The sequence below is a fragment of the Emydura macquarii genome, unplaced genomic scaffold, assembly GCF_026122565.2.
Source record: "Emydura macquarii macquarii isolate MOO-44397 ecotype Brisbane River unplaced genomic scaffold, CSIRO-AGI_Emac_v2 contig_3647, whole genome shotgun sequence".
Lineage (NCBI taxonomy): Eukaryota > Metazoa > Chordata > Testudines > Chelidae > Emydura > Emydura macquarii.
The window spans coordinates 397,583-424,835 of NW_027133784.1; the positions used below are offsets into that span (position 1 = coordinate 397,583).

Consider the following 27,253-nt stretch of genomic DNA (forward strand, 5'->3'; position numbering starts at 1 on the left):
ATCCAAGTCTTAGTGAGATGTGAAATGGCTTCTCAGCTCAGAGTTTAGCCTAGATCTGCTTCAAGCCATGAGACGCATATTTGGGAATATTACCTAGAGAAGCCTCACAACCATACACGTGGCATTGCAACAAACATACTACTATAACAATAATGTTCAGTATGCCCTGAGCTTTCCAAAAACATCTTACATGACATACCTTGCATTAAACAATACACAGTGACATTATAAGGATGAATGTGAATGATACACAATAAGGGTGCACATAGGGGTGCAGTGTGTCACAGAGGGGCAGACCTTTCTACCTCTGCCCCTTGGACCTTTACCTGATCCAACTCATGTGATTCTCCTGGTCTCCCCCTCAGGCCAGCCGCTGGAGATCACCTGCTTTAACTTATACCCCAGTACCTATAGATAGCCGAGCATAGTGGAACAGAGCATCCAGTCATACTCCACTGTGAGTGAGTCCCTGTCCCCAGAGCACTCCTGGCTGTTCCTCAGTCTTTGTAGCAGGTGCCAGCAGCTCAAAAAGTTGCATATTGGCCCACAAAAACTACAGATAGGCCAGGCGTACAGTAGGTGCTTCTGCTGGCGTCTGTCGGTCAGGGTGTGAAACCGGCAGAAGCCCCAGTGTAGATGAAGCAAAGCTGCACTTGTACTAATATAGCTCATTTCTCTTGTGAGGGGTTATCTTGCTAACTGATAGAGAGTGAGCTTTGCTGATATACTAGGAGCACTTTGCTGGTATAGTATGCTGGTATTTCTATACTAGTAAAGTGTTCCTAGTGCAGACAAATGGTATTAGCTGCAAAGCCTGTGGATTTGGTAATTGATGTGTGTCTGTTTCCCAGAGACACCAGCACATCTTGTTTTGGTTGCATCTTTGCTCCAATATATGCCTAGATATTGTTTATTGCTGACAGTCATGGACAAACACCTTCCCTTCAGTTTTAGCTGCGCTCCTGGGGAGGATGGAGGTGTGTCCTGAAGATGCATTACCCCAGGCACATGCTGCCCTGTCAGGATGCTCTCCTTCATGTCCTGCCAGAGCTGCCACTAACTTTTCTGAACTCTTTGCCTACATTCTCATCTTCTGCCCTGTCTGCCCTTTCTAGCTGGCTAATACCCTCCTGGAGAAGGAAGTGATAAACTATGAGGACATCGAAGCCCTGATTGGGGTGCCTCCTCACGGGCCAAAGAAAATGATTGCTCCTCAAAGCTGGCTGGAAGCAGAGAAAGACAAACAAGACACGGGCGATGAAGAGCCACCCCAGCAACCGCGGAGCCGGGAGGAGGAGGAGGAGCCCAGTCTGAGACTAGTATGAAACCTGTTCCTGGTCCAGAATGGGAGAGGAGGGCTTTTGAGGTTGCCTTCCAGCACCATGCCTGAGTCCTTCCTCTTCCAGCTGCAGGGTCAAAGGCACAGAGAGACCACAGCAGGGGGTTTGTGTGTTGCTGGTATCCTGCCCTTGACTTCTGGGTGTCTCAGCCACTGTATGAATAGGGTGATCTTCAGGGATGGATTCTGCTTAGGATTGTGAAACTGGTTATCTTCAGGTTGGGGGATTCCTGATACAAGCACAGATGTAGTTCGTCATGTGAGGTGGAAAGGAGCAATGCACGGGTTCAGAATTAATTTAATGTTAAAATCTCTTTTGGGCACAGAGCAGTGTAAACACTCTTGGGAGCAGGAACCCAGCTGGATTTCTTGTCAGCATTCTACCTCTCTGCTGTGATGTGGGTGTGTGCTGCCATCCCCTCCTGTGCCAGAGCTTCGGAAGCGTGTCTCTGTTATGCACAATAGCGGAATCTACTCAGAAGGGCCCAAGGCAGTTTAAGACCCTATAGTTACTACATGACTTGACTGGGCCCTTTGATTATCTCTGCTAAGAGTTTAAAAATATACTGACTGAGAGAACAAAGTTCACTGGAGTAAAATGGTCTTTGTGTATACTGATCTAGAACATACTAATAAATGGATGCGGGGAGCATTCTCACATGTATATGTGACCTGTTATGACACATACACAGTTCTACAGATTTAGGGGCTTCCTCTGCCAAGTCTGATAGTTCTGTGCATGCATGTGTCTGTCGGTTTGGGGATTTTTGGGGTTTGGTTTGGTGGGGTTTTTTTTTGAGCGATCAGTTTGTGTGCAAGTACTGGTGAACCCCACATGTCTAAAATGCAGTCTAGGCTCTAATACTACATCAGAAGCCCATTTTCCAAATCAGGATTCTGAACACAAGGGCATAGGGACGCTGAGTCTAGCTGTGCTGTTTCTTTTCTCTGTAGGAGCTTGAGAAACACCATTCAGCAAGGACTCTGGAACAGAAGCTTGTGTGTTCATTTGCACTGATTTCTACCAAAGTCCTTTACTTGTGTTCAGACTTCTTCGTCACCTACAGAAGACTTGTGGGGAAGGGGGGGTGATCATTCCCACTTCACAATGAGAGCATCTGAAATGTCTGTGCATTGGTGTCTGGGGATACTGGGCTGGCTGACTGTATAATATGCCTTTTTCTCTTACTGAGGATTATTTCCATGGATTATTCCAGCAGGATTATTGTCTGTCCCTGAAAAGCCCCTGTCCAGGTGCTCTCCCCCACCGGCTCACCCCCGGCCCAGCTTCTTCTGTAGGGGACTAAGAGGTCTGAACACAAGTGAAGGACATCAATCTACAGCCCCCTGTAGAAATCAGTGCAAATGAAGACACCACACATTATTGCCCTCAGTCTTCCATTTGTGGAGAGCTAGACGAGACTTTGGAGACTGCTGATGTTGCGCGTTGTTCAGATGGAAGGGATGCAGTTATCCAAGGCATTCTTATCCACCATCACTTGCCTTGATACAGAGCCCGCTTCTGCCTCAGGACTCCCAACCCTGCTGGATTTAGGGGTAGGGCTGGGACCTGAAAATTGACCCCTAGACTCTATAGGGTTCTGTAGGGCAGTACCACCAGCCTGACCCATGAGTGCTAGTTTTAATGCCAGCTCAGCATTGGCACATCATTCTGTAATAGTTTTTACTTGTTAATCTGATGGGGATGGGCTGTTTTTCTCCTAATCTGGGACTTGATATTTCCATTGCTTTTGTCCTTTTTTTCTTTTCAACGTGATGGGTTTCCCCTTTTATTCTTTGAACTCTAGAATTTCACCCACTGCAGAAACTGTGTTCACTTCTCAACCTTTTAACAATGGTCACAGAGGTGTCCTGGACCTGTTTGCATACATAGTTTGAATCTGGTAGCACATCTGTTGGATGAAGTGAGTGTGAATGCAAATGTAAAGCAAGTGTTTTGGGACCTTTCTTAATAAACAGGCCCCTCTGTTTACAGTATCCTTACTAGTCTGATCATTTTGAAAGACCTGCCTTCGCAGTCTGCGCCATCTAGTGGTGCTTTGTCATTCCATGTTCTGGCACAGGATTGATTTTTAACTGCTCAGACAAATGGAAGAATCCATGTGCCAAAAAGTGGGTTCACAAAGTTTTGTGGAGCAGATGTTGCAGCGTGGCTGGGTCACTGGCTGTGAATAGCCAAGCCTGCATTAAAGATTTGTCATGGTTTCTTTATTGTCTGACCCCAAAATGCACTGTCATCAAATGAACTGTAAAGCAGAAGTGATTAGAGACACTCAAAGTCACTGCGTGTGTCTGGGCTCAACAAATGCAGCAGCCTCCCCCAAATCTTTCCCCCTCATTCTGTCTTACTACGGTTGTATGGCACCCTCTCAGTGTATCTTTAGCTTTGTTCTGGTTTTGTGTGTGGTGAAGCTAGCCCCATTTGCCTGTCACAGGGATCCACAGCACTGAGGGCAGCCATCGGCTTGAGAGCTGCTGTTCCTTGCTCATCACTCCTTGCAGAAGCTTCAGGTAGGGTCTGCCTCACCCCTAAGCCTGCATTTGAAGCAGTGCAGGAGCTGATGGAGGGTAAGAAATGCCATTTACGTTGGACAGGATGTAGCATGTCAGCAGCTCTTGTAGGGAGGGCTCTGTGCTAAGTATAAGCCCCCTTGGGAGTTTAGCTCAAGGCAGGTGTAGTTGGGCTGTAGTCACCTGGGGGGGGAGGGGGGAGAGTGAGAGAGAGAGTCCTCCAAACACATGCAGTCCTATAGTGGTGGTATGAGACATATGAAGGCCCCTCTCCTTCCTCTCCACTTCAGTGAGGAACTCTATTCTGAGAAGAAGCATCCACTACACCATGGGGCAACATTTACTGGGTATATAAAGTAGTTTGAGAAAGGGCTGGGATAAGCTGTGTAAACCCAAGCAGGTCTAATGGGCAGAATCTAAGACATGAGCCAGTACCAAAATAGTGCTGCAGGCACCACTGTTCTGGAGGAGAAACATACAAGTCTATTGGAATTATTCATCCACATCTATCTGACCAGGTGTATATGCAATGTGGGGATAGATGAAATGCATACATAGGGGTAGGAACAGCATAGTTACTCTCTACCGCTCTGGGCAGCTGTACTTCTATAATGCTTCCTTTTGGGGTTTGTGTGGTAATGGAAGTGGAAGTTACTTCTGGTCCAGGGCTACTGAGGTTTTGGGCAGGGGGGGATTATAACGGGGATTAGTTCCAGTCCAGGGCTGAAATCATTATATCAGGCTGCTCTGCCTAGGTAGGCAGGGCTCTGGGGAGGATACATCCATACAAATGTATTCAGTTTTTGACTCTATGCAAAATAATTTAGGGGAAATTGATGTGTTTAAGCAGGCTAGAATACTTCACAGTAGCTTTTAAATTAATTGGATTAACGTTTTGAGTTGCAGTCCAAAGATGTAGCTCACCATGTAAATGCTAAGCATTATTGCTAGGTAGGTGGTGGCAGATCATTTTTTAAGATCACATGCTTGATTTTCAGCAAACTAAATAAGAACTTTCCGCTGTAAATAGCTTCTACATCTGCTACACCACCAGGACAGCTCCTGACTGGGATAATATGTTTCACAACCTAATTATTTTTTAATCATCAGGGAAGTTCAGTCTAGGTTGTGATTGGTTGTCTTTACGGTGTGTGACTGTTTCTGGTTTAAACTGAAAGAATAAGAGACTCTGCTGTGTGTGTGTGTGATTAGTGCACACACTAATAGGATCTGGGACCAAGATTTAAAAAAAATAACTTAAACTCTCATATCCCCAGAGGCTGGTGGCTTTGTAATGCCCTGGGTTGGCTTTGTTCTCCCTGTTTAAAGCTGGGTACTGTGGTTACCCTTCTCCAGTTCTCTGGGACTTCTCCTGTCCTCCAGGAGCTCTCAGGGATGAGCAGCATTAGCGCTCCCCTGCCTGTGCGGCCAGCTGCCTTTCCCTTGTCCACCTGGAGCAAGTAACGGCGCTCATTGCTTTTTCATGCGCGGCCTCTTTAAGACGGGCGCCATCTTTGTAAAGGGCAGTGGGCCTTTTGCGAGCTGGGCGCTGGCGCTCCGCTGGGCGGGCCCCTCGCTATCCTTCATTCTAATTGGTCAGCAACTAACTACGTTTCCGCCAGGCACATTAGGGCCCCGTATCCCAGCGTGCCCTGCGCCCCCTCTTCCTTTTCCGGTCGGCCATTTGTCCCCGCGGAGGTGGGTTTGAGCGGCGGCCGGGCGCGGCGGGACTATCCGCCGCCATCCGCCGCTTGGGCGGCCGGTGGGGCCCGGGCAGTCTCACGTAGAGAGGCCGCCGGAGGCCTGTCGTGTCCTCGGGGAAGCGGCGGCGGCTGCCGGGAGGCGGCGGGCGGGTGGGTGCCCTGCCGCCGGAGTTTAGAGCGGGGCTGGGCCGCGGCCTAGGGGCCGATCCCCGGCGGACGGGGCCGGGGCCGGGCGTTCCTCTCCGTTGTTCCCAGGCTGGCGCCGAGCCGCCGGCGGGTTGCCGAGACATAGCCCTCGGGGGCCGGGGTTCGCGTCCGGGCGGGCGGCCTAGGAGCCGGTTCCACTTGCTGATGCGGTCCGGCCTGGCTGGGCCCTCTCCTGCGTCCCCCGCTTCACCGGCTCGCGGGGTCCTGCTGCCCGCATTGGCGGCTGTCTCCCCGATTTGCCCTGTCCCGTCTCTGCTCTGAAGGGCTTTCTCCTGTGACCCGAGCCTGCCGTGACCGGGAGATGTCACAGTACCTGCCCCTTGTCTTTGCAGGGATATAAGCAATCATGGCACCCAGTCGAAATGGCATGATCTTGAAACCCCATTTCCACAAAGATTGGCAGAGACGAGTTGCCACGTGGTTTAACCAGCCGGCCAGGAAGATCCGCAGGTGAGATGCCAAAGACAGCTGGCTGCATGTGTCAGTGAGAGGCAGTGTGGGGCCGGGTGGGGGGGTCGCGTGCCTCTCTAACTGCCTTGTAATGTCCAGATCACTTACCTGGGAATTGTGTGCTGTGGCGGTTAGAGAGCGACTACAAGTTTTATTGTGTTTGTGATCACTGAGGCCAGTAAAACAGTTTGGGCCATGGACTCCCTGCATGGCAAACGTGATTCTCATGTGTTCAGTTACGTCTACGGTCAAATGATGAAAATTCTCCGGAATCTCTGCACTACATTGATGATTTCCTTGAACCCTTTTTAGCTGATGACTGTAGCTTTCTGTAAGAACACATAGTCTGGCCTTGTTCACAACCGTTACTAGATGGCCACATTCCTGGCCTACTCTCCTGTTTGTTGTCTGTGAGGGTCTGACTGGCCATTCAGAATGTGAATTGTCAGTGTAGAAGTTATGTATCTTATACAAACATCTTTTTGTTGACTGTGGTAGTATTTCTCTTTGACCAGGAGGAAGGCCCGCCAGGCGAAGGCTCGTCGCATTGCTCCACGTCCAGTGTCTGGGCCAATCCGACCCATAGTGAGATGTCCCACCGTTAGGTACCACACAAAAGTTCGCGCTGGCAGAGGATTCAGCTTGGAAGAGCTGAAAGTGAGTATAACTGGTTGGTTAGCAACTCATAGAGTGCACGCACATGCAGCAGGTAAATTATAAATCTGCCCAGTCGTAGGTGGGTGCAGAGTTAAGCATCTAACTGTAATTTGATGTTTCGACTCGGTTTTTTTCTCAACAAGTGGGTGAAATGGACTCTTTTAATAGGCAATTCCCCTGTCTTGAACAGTCTGGTTATTCTATGGGTAGCTAGTGTAATATGTAAGCAGTTGAAATTTGTTGGCAAATGAGTATCTGTTCAAACTGGTTGTGTGTGTGTGACCATTTTGGAATTTTCTAGATAACACAATATTATTAGCCAGAGTGTGGGATGGTGGTAGCTATAGGTGAGCGTGTAATTGCTGTAGGTACAGAAAATGGAGAGTGTGTAGAATAAATATGAAATTAAAGATTTAGAGTTGGCTTAAGTTTGGTTAAGAAAATATATGTATGTTGTAAAGAAAGGCCCTGACTAACAATTAGAAGGAAGGCGTTGAAAATAAGTTATACAGCCAGAAGGAATGAAGTAGGGAGATGTCTGATTCAAAGAATAACAAATGAGATAAAGAAAAGCTTCTAAAAAGAAGGCCTCTGACTCCTGTGGGTGACTGCAGATGTTTTTAAATAAGACAATCTGTCTTAAAATGAGCAAACCTGGCCTTTCCCAACCCACACAGCAGTGTTAGTCTGTGTGAATCCCGGGGCAATGGAAAAATTTGGGCAGCAAGGAAGAGGGGAGGAAAGGCCTTGGGAAGAAAGGAGGTTTGTAAATCTTAATCCAGGTAAAACTGGAAAGAAGGATGAACTGTCTTAGGTTGGTTTTTAGCTGAAGTCAGTACTTGGCAATGACCTGATTTGTTTGTTGAAGGGTATAAAAAGTAAACTCTTAAAGGGTTCATTGTGAATACCTTAGAGCCGACCAATATGGGTCTAAGCACCCTGGTTTTAGCCCATTCATAAGTATCTTGATCAAATGTTTATAAATATTTTGTTACTGTTTGGATGAAATAAATGGCTCATTTTGGCTTTTTAGGCATGTTTAGAGCAATTGTATCACTTTGGATTGAATAAAGGAATGTATGGTTAAATTAGTATTTGGTTTCACATATTAATATTAATTTCAAATGTTAATTCCAACAGTATGGGAATGGGATGTGTTGGCAGTAGCATACTTCAACGCAAGAGAGTTTTGAAAATTAAAGGAACATGATCAACTTGCCACTTTAGCAAAATTCCACCTTTTTTTAAAGCACTCCCTTGACTTTGGGAGAGTGGACGGAGTGTTATGGAAATGCAGACTCCTATACAATCATCTTACAAGGCAACCCAATCAAAGGTTTATTGGTTTTGGTCTCACAGCACCTCTCCAGGGTTGTATTTAGTGTAGCAGCATCTAAAGTCATAAAAGAAGCTTGTCCTGCCATTACCACACTTGTGGAGACAGGACTACTCAGCACCAAGAAATAGTTTGCTTTGTTTGGTTCACAGGTATTTTTTAGTGACTTATGGTGCAAGTGGTACCGTATAGAGCACTGCTTTAAATCTTAGTAGTATAGCCAAGTTCATGAGTCAGGTTGGCATAATACGTGATTTAAATAGCCTGATTGCTTGTTGCAGTTGGAACTGCACGTTGATGTAATGTATAATTTGAGAGGGCCGCTTATTTCAGGGAGTGAGAAGTGTCCCCCATTTTTTTCCTTGGAGCCTTAGATTTTGTGTCTCCTTTAGCTATTGAAGGTAGTTGACCTCAGACTTGAAAGTTATGTAGCAAGTTTGTGCTGTCTTATATTTGAGTCTAATCTTTCCATCTTGGAGATGTCTTGTGTTGTCTAAATTCTGTGCATAGCGCAATTCATATTTCTTAATCCCTGTTTCTGCTCCTGGTGGGCCATACATACAGTCAAATGATGACACTTTCGCCAGAGTTTCTGTGATGACTGTACTTGAACCCTTTTCCAGCTGATGACTGTAGTGGCTTCACTCAGTAGCACAAGGGCATAACAGTCACTTGAATGTTGACATGAACTCTCGCTTTACAGATGGCTGGCATCAATAAAAAGGTTGCCCGGACTATTGGGATCTCGGTGGATCCCAGACGACGCAACAAGTCTACAGAATCCCTGCAGGCCAACGTGCAGAGACTGAAGGAGTACCGCTCCAAACTTATCCTCTTCCCAAGGAAGCCCTCTGCACCCAAGAAGGGAGACAGCTCTGTAAGTACATTGGGTCCTGGAAGCTTTCACAGGCCCTGCTCAGTGGTGCTACGGTTTGATTATGGCTGACCCTCTAATGCTTGGGTGTAAAGCATAGCTTACTTGGACACATCTCCTCATGTAACGCCCTGACACAGGTGGGCTCTTCCACGGGCAAAGGGCTGATAGAGCAGCCCTCGTCTGCCTTCATATACATCTGGAAGAGGAGGGAGCCTGGGTGCTGGGCCCATTCAAGACTGCTGTAACGTGTACCAGCTCTGTTGTGTTGGAAGCTGGGCCCAGAATGTGGAGGGTGCAGTGGTGACTTAAAGCCACGTTCTGGGTTGGGGGTGGCTGGCTGGCTGGCTGCTCTGCTCAGGATGCACAGCTCAGAATCAAAGCCATGATACCTTTAGCGACTCGCACCAAGTCGTTGATTTTTGCCAAAGCAGTTGAATTTTAGTAAAGCAGTTGATGTGTCAGGGTGGATGGATAATGAACCAGTTTCAGGAGTACTTGTCTCACTATGAAAATAATTTCAAAAGAAAGCAGTGGAAAATATGCAGGGACAGAGAGATTTTATCAGGTGAATAACCTACAGAGATAGTGAATTGGTCAGTTTTAGGGGAGTCACACCTGTCAATCTGTAAATTTTACTACAGGGAAGACACTTGCATCAGCTGAGGTTCTGAGATGAGGTGGCTTTCCATGTATTCCTTTGCTCCAGCTCCGTAGGCTTCCAGTGAGGAGGTGTATGTAGTGAAAGATTTGAAGAAGGGGACTCAACCTTTCTGGGCTCAGGACCCATTTGTAAATGTTCATGGCCTATTGCGACCTAGTAAATAGAGTGGGGGGTGGAGGCCCTGGGGGGCTTTCGGTCGGATCCTGCTCCCCAGGGGGTTTGAGTCCTATCAGGTACTCACCCCACAGTGGCGGCTTCTGCAGCTCCTGTGCTGTGGGGCTGGCTGGGCTCGGTTCTCTGCTCTGGGCATTGCAACCTCCGTGATTGCAGCGCTGCTCAGGTTTGGCCTTGGCCCCTTGATTGGACCAGTTTTTTGAGAGTGGAGTTGTGACCTGCCTCATGGGGTTGCAGAGTCACTCGCTCATATTTGGTCTACCCGGACTCCTGTCATCATGACGGCTGGGCCAAACCTCGGTGGCCCTGGGAACCCAGAATTGCAGTGCCTGGAACAGGGAGTTGAGTCCAGCCAGCCCTGTGGGACAGTAGCTGCTATGCGACCCTCTGGAACATTTTGTGACCCAATTTTGGGTCCCCCAGGTTGAGAAACCCTATTCTAGACAACAGCTGTAGGATTTGTGCACTCTAGGCTTTTTATCTGTTTTTAAACATGGTTTCTTAAATTTTTCTAACGTGGCATAGCCTGCCAGCAGGAATTGGGTCAGAGTGTGTTAAAACTGTCTTCAAACTGGACGAGGAGCTTTTCTCTTAATGCGGTATAAATGGGGCTTTGTTGGAACTTGTATCAGTTTTACCTGGCCTAGGGAAAATGTTAAAGCCCATTGTAGACAGTCCTGGGAAGTGTCCCTTTGAACCTGATTTGGGGACTGCTGGAGCTATGGATGTGAAGAAGCTGAAGTAGAAACTACTTTATATGGAGACTACAGGTTTTCCCTTTTCTCCAGCAAGGTTTCTGTAACAAGCGTTTCTTGCGGGGAACTTGTGCAGACTTTCCTGGAGCGTCCTGTGAATATCACTGATAACTGGTGCGGCTAGACCCCTAAAATAGTGTCATGGCCCCATGTGTTCATATCCTACACGGGTTAGCAGTGCAGATTTTGTTGTGAATGTTTAGCACCAGCACAGCTTTAAAATGCCGCAATCAACTTGAAACATAGCCAGTTACAGTGTGAGATAAAAGTAGTTTAAGGTATTGTCTCCGTCCAGGGGACGGTCCCTTTGTTAATTCTTGTAGCTTCTCTTCTCACATTTTACAGTGTTTCTTTTCCTTCTTGGTTTGTGTGAGACTTAGACAAACCAGGGAAGCTGAATGCTGTTGAATATACAAAATAAAGAGAAAAGTCACTTTTCTCTGTTGGGTATGGGAGCCAGAGACATTACTGGAAACAATCGTAAACTTTAATTGTTTTCAATCTGGATTAACTTTAAGGTTAGTGGTGTGCGCTGGAACCAGAGGTTCTTTACACCCTTGGTTCCTGTGTTTGGTGGGGCCGGGAGAGGCAGCTTGGTGGTAGAGTAATGATGCATCAACACCGTGTCAAGCCTCAGGAGGAGCTCACGTCCCTCCACCTCTGTTAGCTGAGCACAGTTAACAGGTCAACCACACCACTGCAAATGCAAATGCAGGGTTCAGCTGAATTTCTCTTAAAAACAAACCAAAAATACCTGCTTTAGGCTGGCCCCATCACAATGCTGACATGCTGCCTTTGTTGGAGTGGGAAATAGCACACTTCTCCACTTGTGTTTCCGGGGCTCTCCATGGTGTGTGCGCATGTGGGAATGTTGGGCTCTCTCTTCAGTCTGAAATACAGGCTAGAATTACTGAGATCCAAACCTTGGAACTTTTTCTGTTAAACAAGTATTGCTAGATTCTCCGGTCAAATCCCCAAGCTGGGGTCTTGCATGCAGGCCTAGTTTTTAGTTAAGATACGAAACTGAAGAGCTTACATGTTGCCCCAGAAGGTACCGTCCCTAACGCAGGAAGCTCCTGCAGGCCTGCCACCTGGGAGCCAGGTTATCTGGCTGAACTCAGTAATCACTTGTTTCCTCTATTACACAGGCAGAAGAACTCAAGATGGCAACTCAGCTCTCTGGACCTGTTATGCCAATCAGGAATGTAAGTGAAACTGCAAATCATTCACTTTGGTTGATTGTTCTGAAGTTAGATGCTGCTGTAATGTGTCTACATACTAGAGACAACAGACTTGACAGAAAGGGGTTTTTCCATGCTGCATTGTGACACTGCAGCTAAGTTTCACTGTCTGTAGACTGCAGCAGTAACCTGGAGACAAAGGAACAAGCCTGTTAAAACTGATCTCATGTTTCTCCTAGTAAAATACTGAGATTTAAAAAAAAATCCAGTATTTTACTATGAGAGAGTAACTTTAACTTTAGCAGGATCTCTGGGGTTTTGCCATTGTGTAATGAGAAGCATACAGCTGACTGCTTTAAGCAGTACTAAACAGTTTTGAAACTGTGTTTAAAAAAAAAAAAACACCCCCCCCCCCCCCCCTCCCAAAACTTGAGTCTCCTAGCCAACTGCTTGTTGTAGCTCTCTTGGGAGGGCCTGAAGGGCAGACTGAGGTTCATTAGGTAGTGGCTGTGTTTTGGCTGGGGGTAAACTAATGGATGCAGTTTCAGCTCTGACAGTTCATTATAGCATTGAGGGTTCTGCCTCAAGCAACTCGGAACCAAGGATGGAGGAGTTAGCAGCTGTGTCTGCACAACCCTGTGCAGTGATAATTTAGTCTCCAGTGACCAAGGGCTGGTAGCTCTTACCTTAGTATAACATGGTGACAAGCTGTGGGTTGACTGCAGTTTGTCTTGGAACCACTGGTACTTTTGAAGGGTTATATTTGTTACTTGATAGTGGTGATTCACCAATGTGTGTAAACCGATTACAAGGCAAATCTCAATCTACCCTGGGATGGTTATTCTTGGTGTTTCTTCCTTCACCTCATCACTGGGGTGAGCTGACACAGAAGCTGAATAAAATGAGGCCTCTGATTGAATGGCTTTGCAGGCAGGGCCTCCTGCTTTGATAAAGCATCCCTACCAGTCATGGTGTCCCGTTGCTAGTAGAAATCTGTGCCAAAAATTACTAAGCATATATAAATATTGCATATACCGGAGGATTTCAGAGAAGGTAGTTACACATTCTTTCTGGCTCTTGTTTCTGCTAGGTTTACAAAAAGGAGAAGGCCCGTGTCATCTCTGAGGATGAGAAGAACTTCAAAGCCTTTGCCAGCCTGCGTATGGCCCGTGCAAATGCCCGTCTCTTTGGAATCCGCGCTAAACGAGCCAAGGAAGCTGCAGAGCAAGATGTGGAGAAGAAGAAATGAACTGTTCTCCCTAGAACTGTCAATAAAAGAGTGTAGAAATGTAACCTGGTGTGGTGTCTTCTTAGGCCAGATGCAGAGGGATCCGGAACAAAGGAAGGTGATGCTTTTAAAGTGAAGCCTGTACTCAGCAGTGTTAGTTTGTGTTCAGCTACATTCGAGCTTTGTGTTCTCATACAGTGTGTGCCAGATTCTGTATAAGAGTAAATTGAGCTATCGTCTCACTGGTTTGCTCACTGCTGCTTCTGAAATGAGCAGGTAATAGGCTTCTGGCATTGTCGGTGGCAGGTGCTCATTCAGTCTGGGTGGAGTTCCTTAGGTTTAAAGAGTAAAGTTTTTCCCTCCACGTGCTCTTTAATCACAGCTGCTTTGAGGCACCAGATAGCTGAACAGAGAGCTCTTTAATCAGTAGCCGGACATCACCCCCCATTGCTCCGCGCCTCTTAAGGGGGAACCTCTTTGCTTCTGCCTTTAAGAAACAGGACTGAAATTTCCAGCATGTGGAGGACTTTGCTGAATCCAACTGAAGTTGTAAAGCAGAGTGCTGAATTTGATACAGCCCTAAACTACCACGGGGGGGCACTGTCTTCGTGCAGCCCATATGCCATGATTTCCTCTGACAAGCCAGTCTAACACCCTGCAAAACTGCTGTGCAGGTTTCTGTAGCAGCGACCAGACTTTCCAAGAGGCAGAGGAGTTGGTAGAATGTAGGATGCCCATCTCAGCTGTGATATTTATGGTGTCTTTAGTAGCAGGCTACCTCCTCCGGATTCTTATTAGTAAATAGGGATTCTACATTTCCTCTGTTTCTCCAGCATCCCCTCTGTAGGCTGTTTGAACTGGCTCCCTGGTCTATCTTGTGTGGAATACTCCCATAGCTTCTGGGGGGCACAGAGTACTACCTGTCCTGTTCAGTTTAGAACAGAGAAACAGCAAAGGCATTTTAGCGCCCCACCCCATCAATTAGTAACTTGCTTTTTTAGCTGCTCGCTGGAGAGCTGTTTTATTACCTGCTTGTTTCAAGCTTGCTCCGACTCCCACATGAGTTTGAATCTTTAAACAACACTCTAGTTTTCCCCTCTGTGGAAGAATGAAAAGGACATACAGGGACCTTACGTGCACCGGAGTGTGATCTTGCACGGAGAAAATGCAGCAGCTGTAGCATAGTTCTGTGCTTTGCATCTGGTAGGAGCACATCATTCTCTCAACTCCCTCTTGTGTGTCCTCTAAGCAGTAACTTGCATTTCACATCTAATGTTTTCTCTTCTGGTGGGTGGGGTTGCCCAACTTTCCTGCCCGTACAAGTATATCCGGCTTTTCTACGAAAGAGGTGGAGCCTTAGGGTATTGTTTGTCCTCCTAAGGCCCTGTTTCACACGGTTTGGTTGGGGGGGGGGGGGGGTAGAGGAAGTACAGCCATCCCTAAAGGGAAAAAGCTGTGATTAAAAGGTATGGCAACTGAAGTGACGTAAGGAATTGCAAAATGTTCAATAGAGGAGAGAAACTGGAACCTCGTCCTTTCAAGGAAAGGCTTATTTGCTAGAACTTTGATAGCTTCTGAGGGGGATGGAGTGGTGTTTGTACAGTGCCAGAGGTGTGCATGGTACCTTAGAGCCCTGTAAGAAACAATTTCCCGCAGCACTTGTGATTGAGATTAATGGGCCGCACAGGCAAGAAGGAGGAAGGAATGAAGAGAAGTGCTTGGGGGAGAACACGTTTTTCATTCAGTCCGGTTTTAACGTGTTTTGTTTTTGTGTTACTGGCTCTCCCGAATGTGTCTGACACACACTGATCAGCAGACACTTAGTTACAGAAAGAAGCAAAAGGTGTTTTGAGAAGGCAGGTGGCTTGTTTGTGGACAGGGAACAAGAATCCACCACCGAAACGCAACCAGCCCTGGGATGGGACGTGCCAACCATCTGCTCCCAAGACAGAGAGGCAGTGAATATCCTAACCAATGGAAGTAGTAATCATCCAGATTGGAAAGTGGCCAAGACACAAGCTAGAAAAACTCCTGTACATAGACGTTTGTCAAACAGATCTCTAAGAAATTGTACATTGTCTCCTGCGGTCATGCTGGAAGGTGCTCATCTTGCGTTGTAAGTCCTCTCACACCTAGTGACAGCTTCCTGTTTGTTATACAGGAGTTTCAGCAGGTCTCATTGTAAATATTGGTTACTTTTACCTACCTTTATGGCTAATGAAGGGGCATCTTAGCGTGCAGTTTTTCAAATGGCATGGTGCAGCTACTCACTGCTGCCACTTGGTGGAGCAAAAGCCCAGGTTTAGATTTTCCACTGTTCCCATCTTTCAAGGTCCCAATCCTGGGCCAGTCTTTTTCACCATGTTTCCTACCCAGCTGGTGTGTTGGGGGCAGTGGCTCAGGGGTCTAAGTCTTGGGCTTGATGACATTAAACTCCCTGGATCCTTCAGGTCAGTCCTAGCAGTCTGTTTGGCACTTCTTCCTTTTAACCTCGATTGAGGTGCAGGTACTTGGCTCAGGAAGTGGGAGTGTCTTTCATCTGAAACTTTAGCAGAGTTAGCAAACGGGACCCAGCCCAATTTTCATGAACGCTGAGACTTCGGGGCGTGTGGCCAATCCTTAGCACAGTCCCAACCTGTTTGCTGTGTGCCAGCTTGGCTCACGCGCTCCACCCCAGAGGTGGCTGCATTTCAAGGTGCGATGTTCAGTCTGATCCGCGAGGGTGCCCAGTCTCAGGGCTTCTGGTCTGTGAAACAAACCGTGCCAGAGGCTGTGCATTTTGAAATCCCTTCGGAAACCAGCCAGTGTCATGAGACGTTTCCATTAAGGAGACGAAATTCTGGCCGGTCCAGGTGACTGGAGAGATTTTGAGAGAGACTTCCCTAGTCTTATCAGTGACGGACTCTGCTGTTAAGGACGAAGTGTTGTACCCAGGGCCATCTGTGCGGAGATGCAGACGGGAGGGGCGTGCTTGGAGGCTTTTAGCGAAGGCTGTTCTTGTGTTGTCGGTGAAGCCAAACGAGACGATTACAATTGTGTAGTGCTCTCAGCCTTTGAATAAGGCAGGTTCATCTTGCTGGCTGGAAACACGCTAGCAGGCCTGCTTCCCTGAAAATCTGGGCTGAGCAGCTGCTGTCTTGTTTTTGTTAAAGGCAACCTTCCAGTACTAACAGAAGTGCAAAGAATATGAGGACTGGATAGCCCTTCACAAATGGGCCCTGACTCAGCCTGGTAGGTGGTAGGAGCTCTATTTCAGAGCGGGGGAAACTGAGGCAAAGAAGGTCAGAAACACACCTAAGCGCTCGCGGCGTGGCAGCACTGGGAGCAGAACCTAGGTGTGGACTCCCCGTCATGTGCTTTACTAACCATTCAACCATCTTCCCCTGTGCTCGGACTGCTGCTTGGGCATTTCCCCCTCGGAGCCGAGTCAAGGGGTGGTGGTGACGGTGTCTGGGGGAGTTGAGTCGAAGGAGGAGCTGTGCGGGAACAGGATGGGCGAGATCTCCGGTGAAGACCAACCCTTTGCTCTGTTGAGCCACTTTGGCTCCCAGGGCAATGTCGTCAGTGGCTCAGTGGCCCCAAAGGAGTCAATCACAGGGGAGCTGCCCTGGTCGCTGTGTGCTGGAAGGCCTGGCTGTGGGCGCACGCAGCTTTGTGACCAGCCGCTTGCCGGCAGGCTGCAAAAGGAGCAGCAAAGGGGGAGCTGGGCACATCAGGACCCAGGACTTCCTGCAAGGAGCTCCTCCAGGTCCATGGCAGGAGAGGACCCGCTCACTGGCGTCCCTTGGGCAGGGAAGCTGGAGCAGCCTGGGTCTGGAGCCGCAGGCGAGGCTGCAGCTGAGCTGCCAGAAAACACCATTTGCACTTCCTAGTCTCAGTACACGACAGGAAATTAATTGAAGCTTTTCAGCTGTTGCTAACTGTGTGTTCTGCTTTTCAGGAGCCGCTTGGCTCGCTGTCACGTACTATCTGATTAGCTGACTTCAGAGCCTCCGGATTGTCAATCTGGGCGTCTGGAAACTGATTTGAAGAGGAAAATGTCACCTGGTGCGGCGAGCTTTCCCTGCTTGCCCCTGTCATACGTGGGCGGTGCGTGGGCTGGCCGGATGGCCTCCCACTTCTTCCTGGCGGCAGCTATGGGCCTGGCTGACTCAGCCAAGTCACACCAGGGCAGGTTGGAAATGGATGCGCCCTCCTGAGAGTGCTTGTGTGATCAGCGTTCTCTTCCCCTTCTGGGATCCCCTTCCTTTCCTTCTCCCCACAGGCACGGCTTGCATTTCTTCGCACCGATTCTCCTCGGGCCCTGTGCGGTTGGGTTCTTTCCTCCGCTGGTTATGGCCACCTCGGAAGCACGGATCCTCAAAGGCAGGCTTCCACCCTCCACTGAAATGAAAGGGAGCTTGCTGCCTAAATTCCTCCTCCGAAGCATCTGGACCTTTGTACCTAGACGAGCTGGTCAAGAAAAGCCTCTGGAAACTGTCCTGGACTGGGCTCCACCCACCAGCAAGTCACGGCTTGGAGGACGCGGCTGTGCCCCGCTGTGCTCGATGGAGACCCCCGGCACTGCTGGAAATGCCAAGAGCTGCCTGGTGCTCCTTGCCCAGCAGCTGGGGGGCTGGCCCTGCTGGCAGACCCGTGTTCGAAGCACGCAGCTCTGCTTGTCCTGGCCTGCGTTCCGGTCCCGTTCTGACAGGGAGCTAGCCCCGCAGGCCTCTCCCTTTCCGCTTGCACCTGGCTCCCTTGCGGGTGAGGCTCGGGCTAACCGTGCAGCTGCCGGGGCAGCTTTGGGCGGCTACCTTCCCTTGGGCACCACCCTGAATTTCAGGGCCTTTGCCCTGCCCTAAGTCCAACATTTTGCTGCAGCAGAGTCTTTCCGGACCCGGAAGCCCTTCCCGCCAAAGCAGAGAGCGTTGGGCTGGGCGGGCTGAGATGACAATACTCTGCCTTCCCGGGAACCCCTCAAAACAGGACTCCGCTCCCGAGGAGGCATTTCCCTGGGCGTCCTCTGCAGAGGGATAAATCAGCTAGAGAAACCCCCCTCCCGCCAGCCCCGGGAGCTGGGCGCACCGCCGCCGGCTCCTCCGTGCAACCTGCCCGGCAGGGGGCACCGCTGTTCAGCCGGGTGCCGTTCGGTTGCCTTGACAGCGAGCAGGTGGTGGGATGCTAAGGGGTGCAGCACGGCCGGGCAATGAGAGCACGCAGGCCGCGGGGCCTGGTTCTGATTACTGCCCTGGTTCCGGGCGGAGGGAAGGGGCCAGGCTCGGGCCGTGCTGCTGCAGCGTCAGATCTGCTTGGCTGCTCACCGCCTCTTCGCAAGCCTCCCGCCGGCGGCCAGTGGGCTCCTGGTCTTCCAGTCGCAGGCCGGGCGCCTTTGCAAAGCTCTCTCTCCAAGTGCCGGACCAGCGCGTGGGGCAGGTGTGCTGGGGGCAGCCTGACCTTTCCAAACGCCTGGCTGGACGCGTCTGGCTCTGGGGGCCCTGCTTCTCGCCAGCCGAGCCCACGCCTGCTTGCGGCTGGCACATTTCAATGGGATCTTAATTAAACCATGCTGATGGTTCCTCCCCGCTCTGCCTCCCTGGGCGAGGGCTTGGGGGGAGCTCTGGTTTTTAATACCGTTCTGTACGCAGCCGCCATCCATCCTGCAGCTCTTCAGCTGAGACGGGGCTTTACTAAAGCAGGGCTGCGTTTCTCTGGCCTGGACCTCGGGCGGCGTACCCCTCCCCCGGGTGCCCTTGCTGCCCCTTCTGCACGGGCCCCCTCTGACTCCAGAGAGACCGGGTGCAGTAACTCACTTTGCACCAGGGCGAGGCCTGCCTCTGCTTTTCAGAGGAGCTGGGCGGGTGTCTTGAGGTGGCGCCTGGAATCTGCGGCTTGTGGTGCAAAGGTCGGCCCAAGGGACTTACTCACCGTCATGCAGTAGCTATGGGGCAGAGCTGGGAAGGGAACCCTGGCGTCCTGGGGCCGGGCTCTAGGTGGGGTGCACCCCCGGGGCCTGCCACATCCATGCCCGGCTGAGCTGAAACCCCCCCGCGCCCGGCCTTCTCTGGGGCTCTTTCTCTAGTGGAATTTGCAGAGCGCCTGGTGCCACCCTGCATGGCACAGCCACTCTGGGCCCCCGGCTGCGGCTCAGGGATGGGGAAGGCCTCTCCCCGCAGCAGCCCCCGTTACAAGGCCGGGCACGGCCCTACCGCCTCTGAGCATTCCCCTTGCACCAAGAAGGAAACGGGCGAGCAGCCCGCGGCTAGCAACGTGAGAGCCCCCGACCCCCTCGCTGGCTGCGAAGCTGCTGCCGGCCAGGGGCAGTCCAGAGCAGAGAGGGACACGGGGGCCTGGTTCGTAGCCGGTCGTTACCCCGCAAACCCTGCCCGCTCCCAGCTGCACGGGCAGCCCCGGGTCAGGTCTGGGCACAGCGTGGGGTGGCTGGGCGGTGAGTGACTACGCTGCCTTCTCCGGCCCCGAGCGGTGCAATGAGGCTGAGGCGCCAGCCAGGGCTGCGTGAGAAAGGGGTGGTGGGAGGAAGGTAATTTCTGCAGCAGCCGTTTCCCCTTTGCCTAATGACAGCCGTTTGTTTTAACGACGCTGCCCGCTGGCTCTCCTGGGCCGTGGGGCCCGGGGCTCTGGACCCAGCCGTGCCCAGGCTCTGTAACTCCTCCAGCGGGCCAGGGCTGCCGTGGGAGCCCCTTGGCACTAGCCCTTCTGCTTCCTGGGCGGCATCGTTATCGGGCCCTGGCACCTCCCCGCTTGTCCTGCCACCTGCTGGGCATGATGTCTGGGGGCGGGGGGTGGTGAGCTGAGTGGGGGGTTGTGTGGGGAGGGGGCGAGCGGCCAGCCCGCCCCCCCCCAGCTGCCGTCATTACTGGCTCAGCCTGGCTGCGGGGCTGGCGCCTGGTGCTGAGCGAGCGTTGGCCTGCTTCGAGGGGCGAGAGTTTGCCGTGCGCTCGCGGGGGCGTTACAGCAGCTGCTCTCTCGGCTGATGCCACCGGCAGCCGGTCGGGCTCCCTGCCCCCTGCTCCTCCTCCCCGCTGGTTCTCTGAAATCACCACAGCCGGGTCTGCCCAGCCAGGCGGCCGTGCCCGTTCGCACGCCTGCCCCCCCTCCACTTGTGCAACAGCCGGGAGGGACCCCGCCCAGTGCCGGGGAGTCAGGCCTGGGCTCTCTCTTCCTAGTGAGAGCAGGAAAAGGGCCCGGGAGCGCCCGCCGATGCGTGGGGCGGGGAACGTGACGGGGTCATTCCCGCCTGTCTCTGCACGCTCAGCTGGAGCCGACCTCCTTGCTCAGAGCTGGGCCCTGCTGCCGGCCCGTCTGCAATGGGGCGGTGGACCTGGGCTTGTGTGCTGCTAAGTCAGATGGCCCAGTGGGCTGGCCATCTCGGGTGCACCATGCTGAGCCGGAGCCAGTCACCTCCCTCCTCCCCTCTGCAGCCCCCTGGCTGGGAGCATGTTCTCTGTGTAAACAGGAGCCGCGCCGGCCCCGCTCACCGCTGCCGGATTCCCGCAGGCCTCCCTTGAGCCGTCTCGTGCCTGGGTGGTCCGGGCGAGGGCAGCTTCCAGTTCCCGGGGTGCTGAGCACGCTGCCGGTGCTCTCTGCCTGTGGAAGGGGGATTTCATAGCAGGCAGAGCTTTGTGCTCTGCAGCCTGGCGGGGAAGGCAAATTAAAGGCAGATCAGATCATTTCACCGGCAGAAATTGGCCATTAGAGGCTGGGCGGGAGAGACCCCTGAGAAGCCAGGGGAGGAGCGGGGGCTCTGCCTGCCCCACACAGGGATTCTCATGCAGCAATCCAGCTGCTGGGGGGCTGGCCCCAGGCTGCTGCCGGCGGGGCAGGTTTGGCCAGGGGGGTTGTTGCTGGATCCCACCAGCCCTGGGGTAAGGAGCCCAGCTGTAAGGTCAGGCTGATGTCAGTGTCTGTTCCCTGCAAACCCAGGCAGCCGAGAGGCACCAGAGCCTGCTCGCCCCTGAGCCGGGGAGTTTACACTTGCATTATGCGGCCTGACTAACGTCCTTCGGTTCTACGGGCTAGGAAAAGAATGGACTTTCCAGCTTCCCGACACCTGCACCCATTTCAATACCGCGGGGGGCTCGCTGGCTGCCCTGCTGGGTTCCTTTGGGCCCCCCGTGTGGCTGGACAGAGCAGCTGGGCTGGGGCCCTGCCGGCAGGAGGTGCTCGGAGTCTCCCCAGTGTTGCTAGCTCCGCTGGTGTTAGCAGCAGCGGGGGAGGACTAGCCCGGACCGGGCGCTGGAGTTGCTGCCACCTAGACCTGATCTGAGCCGGGTTCAAGGACATCCCCGTGCCCATCAACGCTAGCGCCTCCGTTGCAGCCCCAGCCCTGGGCTAGTGTGGGGGATTTGCTGGGGGTAGACGCAGCCCGTCCGCGTTGTAACGTGTAGGCTGGCATGGGGACAGACCTATGGGTCTAGGATCCTGCCTCCAGCAGCGACGACGGCTGAGACTCCTGAGGAAGGAGTTAACGCTGCTATCTGCCAAGCAGCGTGTCACAAGGGGCTGTTCCTTCCTGACCCCAGCAGGTGCCCTGAAGCATGAGGATGGATGGCCCCTGGCTCTTGTATCCAGGTGTGTGCTGTTCTCTTTCCTGCCCTTCCGTGGCCCCTGCTGCTGGAACAGGGCACGGAGAGGGCCTGCATAGAAGCTGTTGGGGTCAATCCTGACGAGCATTGCCCCTCGCGCCGGCAGAGCTCTTGCTGGCAGGCGTCGCGTGATACTGGAAAGCAGGTGCCCTATTTCTGCCACGCAGGCTGGGGATTAGCTCCCTGCTCCCGCGACGCCCTCCATCCCCGTGTTCATTTGCCACATCTGCATTCTAATAACTCCAAATATGGGCTAATTTCATCATCTCTCCTAAATCAGCTCTGCCCGCTCCCGGGCACGTGTAAGACCAGTGATGTGTGTCTCCGCGCGTGGGGGGGATATCACCGGCAGGGAGGTGGGTGATGCAGGCGGGCAGCGGGTGGAGGACAGGGGTGAGGCAGCGGGACGTGCCGGTCACACGATGGAGGTGGGGGCCATGGTCCAGGGATCATTGGTAAATTTATGGCAGAGCCAGCTGGAAAAGCTCCCCCCGGCCTGCAAACCTCGCCTGAATAAATCCCCGGGGCTGTTCCTGTGGCAGAGCCATTTCCAAGGGCACTTTTCAGGCGATAGGGCAGGGTTTCTTCCTAGAGACCGCCCGGGAGCCGGGGGACAATGGAGAGGGGTGTGTGACTGCGGGAGGTCAATACTGATTGGGAGGGGGCAGCGTTGGCCGTGGGCGGGTGGCACCAGGGGCAGGGGTTGGTGCTGGGCCCAGCCCCAGGTGCGATGGCCAGAGAGGTCAGCGCTGGCCCAGCTGGAACGTGCAGCACAGCGAGTCCCAGCAGGACAGGCCGTTCTGGGGCCTGGCTGCGAGAGCATCCAGGGAGCCAGGAGCAGCGCCCGGGTCAGGGGAGCCCTGATACTCGCAGACGACGAGGGCTGGCAGGGACGCAGGAGGGACCTCGTCCAACCCCTGCTCAAAGCAGGACCAAGCCCGAGTAAGTCACTACGGCGAGGGGTCGTTGACTCCAGCCCCTGCAGCGAGGCAGGGCCAAGTCAGCCCAGCCCAACCCTGCTCGATCCGGCCTCTGACCGGCCTGGTCTTAAACACCTCCCTGGCCGAGGGGGGTCCCGGCCCCGCTGCTTGCGTTCAACTCCCCGGAGAGTCGGGCAGATTTTCCTGTTCTCTAACCTCAATCTCCCTGGCTGCGGATTCAGCCCCTCGCGTCCGGTCCTGCCGCCCCTGGAGCCGGCGAACGCCTGACCGCCGGCCTCTGCGTGACGGCCCGGGCCGTATTCGAAGACGCGGCGACCGAGAACCACTGAGAGCCACTCTGTGGGTCCGGTCGTGCCCCCACGTACACACCCACCCCCCAGTGATGTCGCACGGCCCACACCGCTGTAGTGTGCTCCTGAGGACGTCGCGTGCGACGGTGCCAAGAGCCTGGCTGAAATCAAGACATGACGTCTAGGGCGTCCCCCCCCGCCCCGAGGCAGGCAGAGAGACCCCAGGGTGCGTCTCGCCGGGCCCTGCCGGCTGGAATACGTCCAGCCTCGCGCCAGGCCCTGTGCCCGTCGGCTGGGCGGCGCCGAGCACTGCTGGGGGCCGCGCGGCTCGGGGGCTGGCAGCGAAGCAGTTAAAAGCTGCTTCGCGTCTCCCTCTTAGGGCGTTGCTCGTGAACTGCAGCTTGAGTCAGAGGCTGTGGAGGTGGCAGGCAGCACCGGCGGCTCCGGCGGGCAGAGGATGCTGGCAGCGCCAGCGCTGGCTGGGGCCAGGCGACAGCAAGGAGAGCAGTGAGGCTGGCGGGTGCGGGACAGCAAGCAGGTGAGCAGGAGGAGGGGCAGAGCCGAGGGGGGAGGGGACCGCCCGCCGAGGGGTCCCCGCCGGCTGCCAGCGGGACTGCCACGGAGTTGGGGAGTTGCCGGGAGGGTGGTGCTGGCGGGGCGGGGTGGGGGGGATCCTCCACTGGGCTCTGGCGAAGGCCGTGTGCCAGGGCCAGGGGCAGCTGCCCCCAGAACTTTCCCAGCCAACTTCGGCGGCAGCCGCCCCCGGGCACAAAAAGCCACATCCTCCGGCTGGGGGGGGTCTCCGGTGCCGAGCTGCGAGTGATGGGCTGCCAGGCTGCGCGCCGGAGCCGCGCCCACACGGAACGTCTGAGTGGAGCAGCGGGTGCCCGGGAAGCGGCCGTCCCCACCCCCTGGTGTGCAGCTGGGCGCTCGGGGCCAGGGAATGAGGGTTGGAAAAGAGCCCTGGCCTCCGGCGGGGTCCCCGTGCCTGTCGGCGCCTCTCGGTCACGTTTCCTCAGCGACGGGGCGACGCCGAGGGCATCCCTGTCCCCCGCTTGGGCACTGCCAGCCGGCGAAACCCCTCCCGCGCCCGCCTGCAGTGCCGGCTGCACCGGGAGGTGCCAGGTGCCACGGTGAGGGGCGCTCTGGCGATGCCGGGACGGACGATGGAGCAGCATGGAGCCACCGCCGGCTCGGCGCAGCCCCCGGGGCTCGGGAGGGTCAGGCTGGGAACGGCCCCGGGGAGGCCGGGCGCTCAGCCGAGGTCCTGCTCTGCCCAGAGCGCAGCCTGTGCTCGGGCCCGGTTACACAGGGAGGGGGGCAGGGGGCAGGGCTCGGCCGATCTGGGCACCGAGATCGGCGGGGCCCCAACTCCCATCACGGCTTCGCCCAGCAGCCAAGAGTGGCCGGGGGCTGTAGACTGGCTGCAGCCATTCCTAGGCGGAGGAGAGGGGGAGGGAAAAGGGGGCTCACCCAGGACTGGATGGGGTGACCGGGGGGAGGGCAGGAGGATTTTCCCCAGGAGAAGTTGGTAAGAAGGGGGGGGGAGAGAAGCCAAGCAGACAGGTTCCCTCCAGCCGCATCCCCCTACTTTTCCCAGCTCCTCTCCCGCGCCCCGCCAGGGCCCCTTTGGCTCCCCATTGCTGGGCCCTGCAGGAACAGCCCCGGCGCCTGGGCCTGGCTGCACGTGGCATTTGCCTCCCCTGTGCTGGCCCCCGGGGGGACACCAGCCACCCAGGTTCCCACAGCTGCTCCAGGGAACAGCGACGGACCCCGGGGAGCAGCAGGGACCGTGGCCTCACTGGGGTGGACGGTGACCCACTAACGGGGCATCGTGTGTCCTTCCAGCTCCACCCAGCTGCCCAGTGCTCCCTGGTGTCCTGTGCGCCTGGTGCAGTGCGGCGGGAGCCGGAGCCAGAACCTGCGGCCTCCAGTGGCTCTTCTCCACCCCCCTGCCCTGTCCATCCATGGCGCCGTCCCCCCTCCCCAGGGGTGCGGGGCCCTAGGCAGGAATCTCGCCTGTCTCCGCCTCTCCGCGCGCGCAGGGAAATGCTCCTGCCCAGGCACCTGCCCTGTTTTCAGCCGGGGCTGCAGAGAGGGTGTCACTGAGCTGCCTCCTGCACGCTCGCCCTCTCGCCTGCTCTGGGAAGAAGGCGGGACGCTCCGGGCTCCTCTGGGATGTGCAGCCAGACACCGGGCAAGCTGTACCCAGGCAGCCCCAGTCCCCCCCACCCCAGCTCTGCCCACGGCCCCCCCAAACACCACCCCAGCCTCCTGTTATCCCCCCAGACCCTCCCAAATCCCGACCCCCAGCCTCCTGCTACCCCCCCCCCCCGGCTGCTGTGGCAGGCTGCGTGGTCGTGCTGTGAGAGCTGACGGCCCCGGTGCCGGATCACAGACCCCAAGGCCCTTTGTCACGAGTGGCGCGTGCCTGGGTCTGACCCTGGCTCACGCCGAGCGCACGGCGCGGGTGTCAGCAGGGCCCAAGCATCGTTTTTTCAGTCCCAGTCCAAAGGGGTAACGGGGGCTCCCCCTTCCCCCCACACAACACGCACAACCCCGCAGCCCACACAGACCGTCTCAGGAGCCAGCAACCATTTTTTCCTCATGGTAATGGCAGTTGCAGCCTGGGCCCCCCCCCGGGCCTCCAGGCCCTGGTAAAGTTACCCTCCCCCCATCTGGGGTCCGGGGCATCTGTGCCCCACAGGCCCCGGCGGGCGTCTCCCTGAGATGCCCTCTGTGTCCTCCTCACCCAGAGCAGCATCGCTGCCCGGCCCTCAGCCGAGCCCCACGGCAGCAGGGGGAGGAGAGCTGAGCTCCCAGGGCTGGCCTCGCAGCCCCCGGCCAGCTGGGGGGGACGCCTCTGCCCTGGCTAGAAGGAGGCGGGGGGCCCCGGGCAGGACCTGCCCTTTGTGCGGGTCCCAGCAGCCCCGCAGGTGACTCTCACCTGGGCTGCCTGCCCAGAGGGGCTGCCTGCACGGCTGGATTCGAATCCCTGCCATCGGCGTCTTGCCGGCGCCTCGCACAACGTGGCCCCCTCGCCTCTGTGCGCCACGGACAAGGGCCGCGGCTCGCCGGGGCAGGCTGCGCTGGGCAGGGGGGCTGGGGTGTGGTTCTCCCCTCTCCATCCATCGCCTCCCTTCCTGTGCAGCGACCACCCCTGCGCGTGCCTGGGGCGAAAGGGCGCTGTGCTTAGAGATCTCCCCTCCCGGGCCCGCCGGCCTTCGTTCAGCCTCTCTGTGTTCTCCAGCTCTGCAGGTGACCCCGCTGAGCGAGCCCCGCCTGGCGCCGGTCCTCCCACGCAAGCCACGGACCCAGCCCACACCTCGGGCTCCTCCTGCACCCTCTGATCGGCGGAGCCACCTTCTCCACGGCACAGATGCCCCTCGCCGGTTCGCTGGGCCGGGCTGTCTGCTGCTAAGGCAGCCGTGAGCCCGCAGCCCTCGCCTTGCTGCTGATCCAGCCTCACGGCCCGTTCCAGACTGTTTTTGGGGTGGGTCGTTTTAGCTGTGGGCTTTGCAGACGAGCCCATCGACCTCCCGGCGCACGTCCCTCCCAGCTCCCTCCCCCCGACCTGCCCCTGGCCGGACGTGATGAGAGCAGCCGCTTAGCCTTCCCCGGGGCCCACGGCAGGGCGAGGATCGGGGAGAGGTGACCGTGAAGCGGCGCCGTGGTTCGCCGGGCCACGAGGCGACTCAAAGCCCGGAGAGAGCGCCGCGCGCACCGCCATCGGGGCCCCCGGATGCGCCGGTGCCGGAGGTGAGCAGGGGGTGTGGGCTCCAGATCAGAAGCCACCTGCTAATTAGCACAGCCGGGGCTCGGTGCCCGGCCCGACTCCCTGGCCCTTGTCCGACCGGAGATTCCCAGCGACGTCGCTGAGAGGCTGCGCTCCCCTGGGCCTGCGAACTGCCTGGCTGGAAGGCTCCCCCAGCCCATCTCATCCCTCTTCCCGGGGCTGCCTCGGAGTCCAGTCTCCACCCGTCACAGGCCCGGATGCCCTTTGCCCACAAGCCCAGACCTTAACTGCACATTCTCCAGCCTGCCCATCCCACCGCCGACTCCTCCGAGCCAGGGTCCTGCCTGTCCCGCCCTCGGCCAGGATGAACGACCTCCCGGACCTGGCGTCCCAGGCCTCCCTGGGGGTGGTCTCGGCCACCTGCGTCTCCAAAGTGGAGCTGCGAGTCAGCTGCAAACACCTGCTCGACCGGGACACGCTCAACAAGTCGGACCCCTGCGTGGTGCTGCTCATGCAGTCCCAGGGCCAGTGGATGGAGGTAGGTGCGGGGCGCAGGCGGCGGGGATGGGCGGTGGGGTGGCCACATAGCCAGGGCTCTCTG

At 55.1% G+C, this 27,253-nt stretch overlaps 3 protein-coding genes and 1 non-coding gene across 6 annotated transcripts in view; all 4 read left to right on the forward strand.

The window, feature by feature from the left end:
- Nucleotides 1–3,337, forward strand: part of SPG7 (SPG7 matrix AAA peptidase subunit, paraplegin) — a 41,574-nt gene extending 38,237 nt beyond the window's left edge. Inside the window, exon 17 of the mRNA XM_067536723.1 lies at nt 1,116–3,337. Within this exon, the coding sequence (XP_067392824.1) occupies nt 1,116–1,325 (210 nt within the window). The 3' untranslated portion in view covers nt 1,326–3,337. The remainder of the gene's footprint in view (nt 1–1,115) is intronic.
- Nucleotides 3,338–5,531: 2,194 nt separating this feature from the next.
- Nucleotides 5,532–13,165, forward strand: RPL13 (ribosomal protein L13). 2 transcript variants are annotated; one of them, XM_067536712.1, is made up of 6 exons: nt 5,532–5,569; nt 6,114–6,231; nt 6,747–6,888; nt 8,928–9,101; nt 11,840–11,896; nt 12,963–13,165. In XM_067536712.1, exons 2-6 carry the CDS (start codon nt 6,128–6,130, stop codon nt 13,119–13,121), a joined length of 636 nt encoding a protein of 211 aa, XP_067392813.1. In that variant the 5' UTR covers nt 5,532–5,569; nt 6,114–6,127; the 3' UTR covers nt 13,122–13,165. The 2 variants fall into 2 exon arrangements, with proteins under 2 accessions (XP_067392813.1, XP_067392814.1); XM_067536713.1 differs by lacking the exon at nt 5,532–5,569 and adding an exon at nt 5,592–5,724.
- LOC137145830 (small nucleolar RNA MBII-202) lies at nt 6,485–6,564 on the forward strand. The gene has a single exon (XR_010917757.1). It is a non-coding gene; the product is annotated as a small nucleolar RNA MBII-202 (small nucleolar RNA).
- A 10,173-nt stretch (nt 13,166–23,338) lies between the features above and the next one.
- CPNE7 (copine 7) overlaps nt 23,339–27,253 on the forward strand; it is a 31,996-nt gene continuing 28,081 nt past the window's right edge. Inside the window, exons 1-2 of one of the 2 annotated variants that reach the window (XM_067536709.1) lie at nt 23,339–23,454; nt 26,167–27,190. In XM_067536709.1, the coding sequence (XP_067392810.1) occupies nt 27,017–27,190 (174 nt within the window). In that variant the 5' untranslated portion in view covers nt 23,339–23,454; nt 26,167–27,016. Of the gene's footprint in view, nt 23,455–24,162; nt 24,181–26,166; nt 27,191–27,253 lie in introns of those variants that run through there. The other variant, XM_067536710.1, reaches the window with a different exon arrangement.

What these genes read in the sequence shown, in the direction of transcription:
- RPL13 (XM_067536712.1), top strand. Translation starts at nt 6,128, where the DNA reads ATGGCACCCAGTCGAAATGGCATGATCTTGAAACCCCATTTCCACAAA. An exon ending in TCAGCTTGGAAGAGCTGAAA is followed by an intron (nt 6,889 to 8,927) that starts GTGAGTATAACT and finishes CTCGCTTTACAG; the next exon opens with ATGGCTGGCATCAATAAAAA. An exon ending in CCAAGAAGGGAGACAGCTCT is followed by an intron (nt 9,102 to 11,839) that starts GTAAGTACATTG and finishes TCTATTACACAG; the next exon opens with GCAGAAGAACTCAAGATGGC.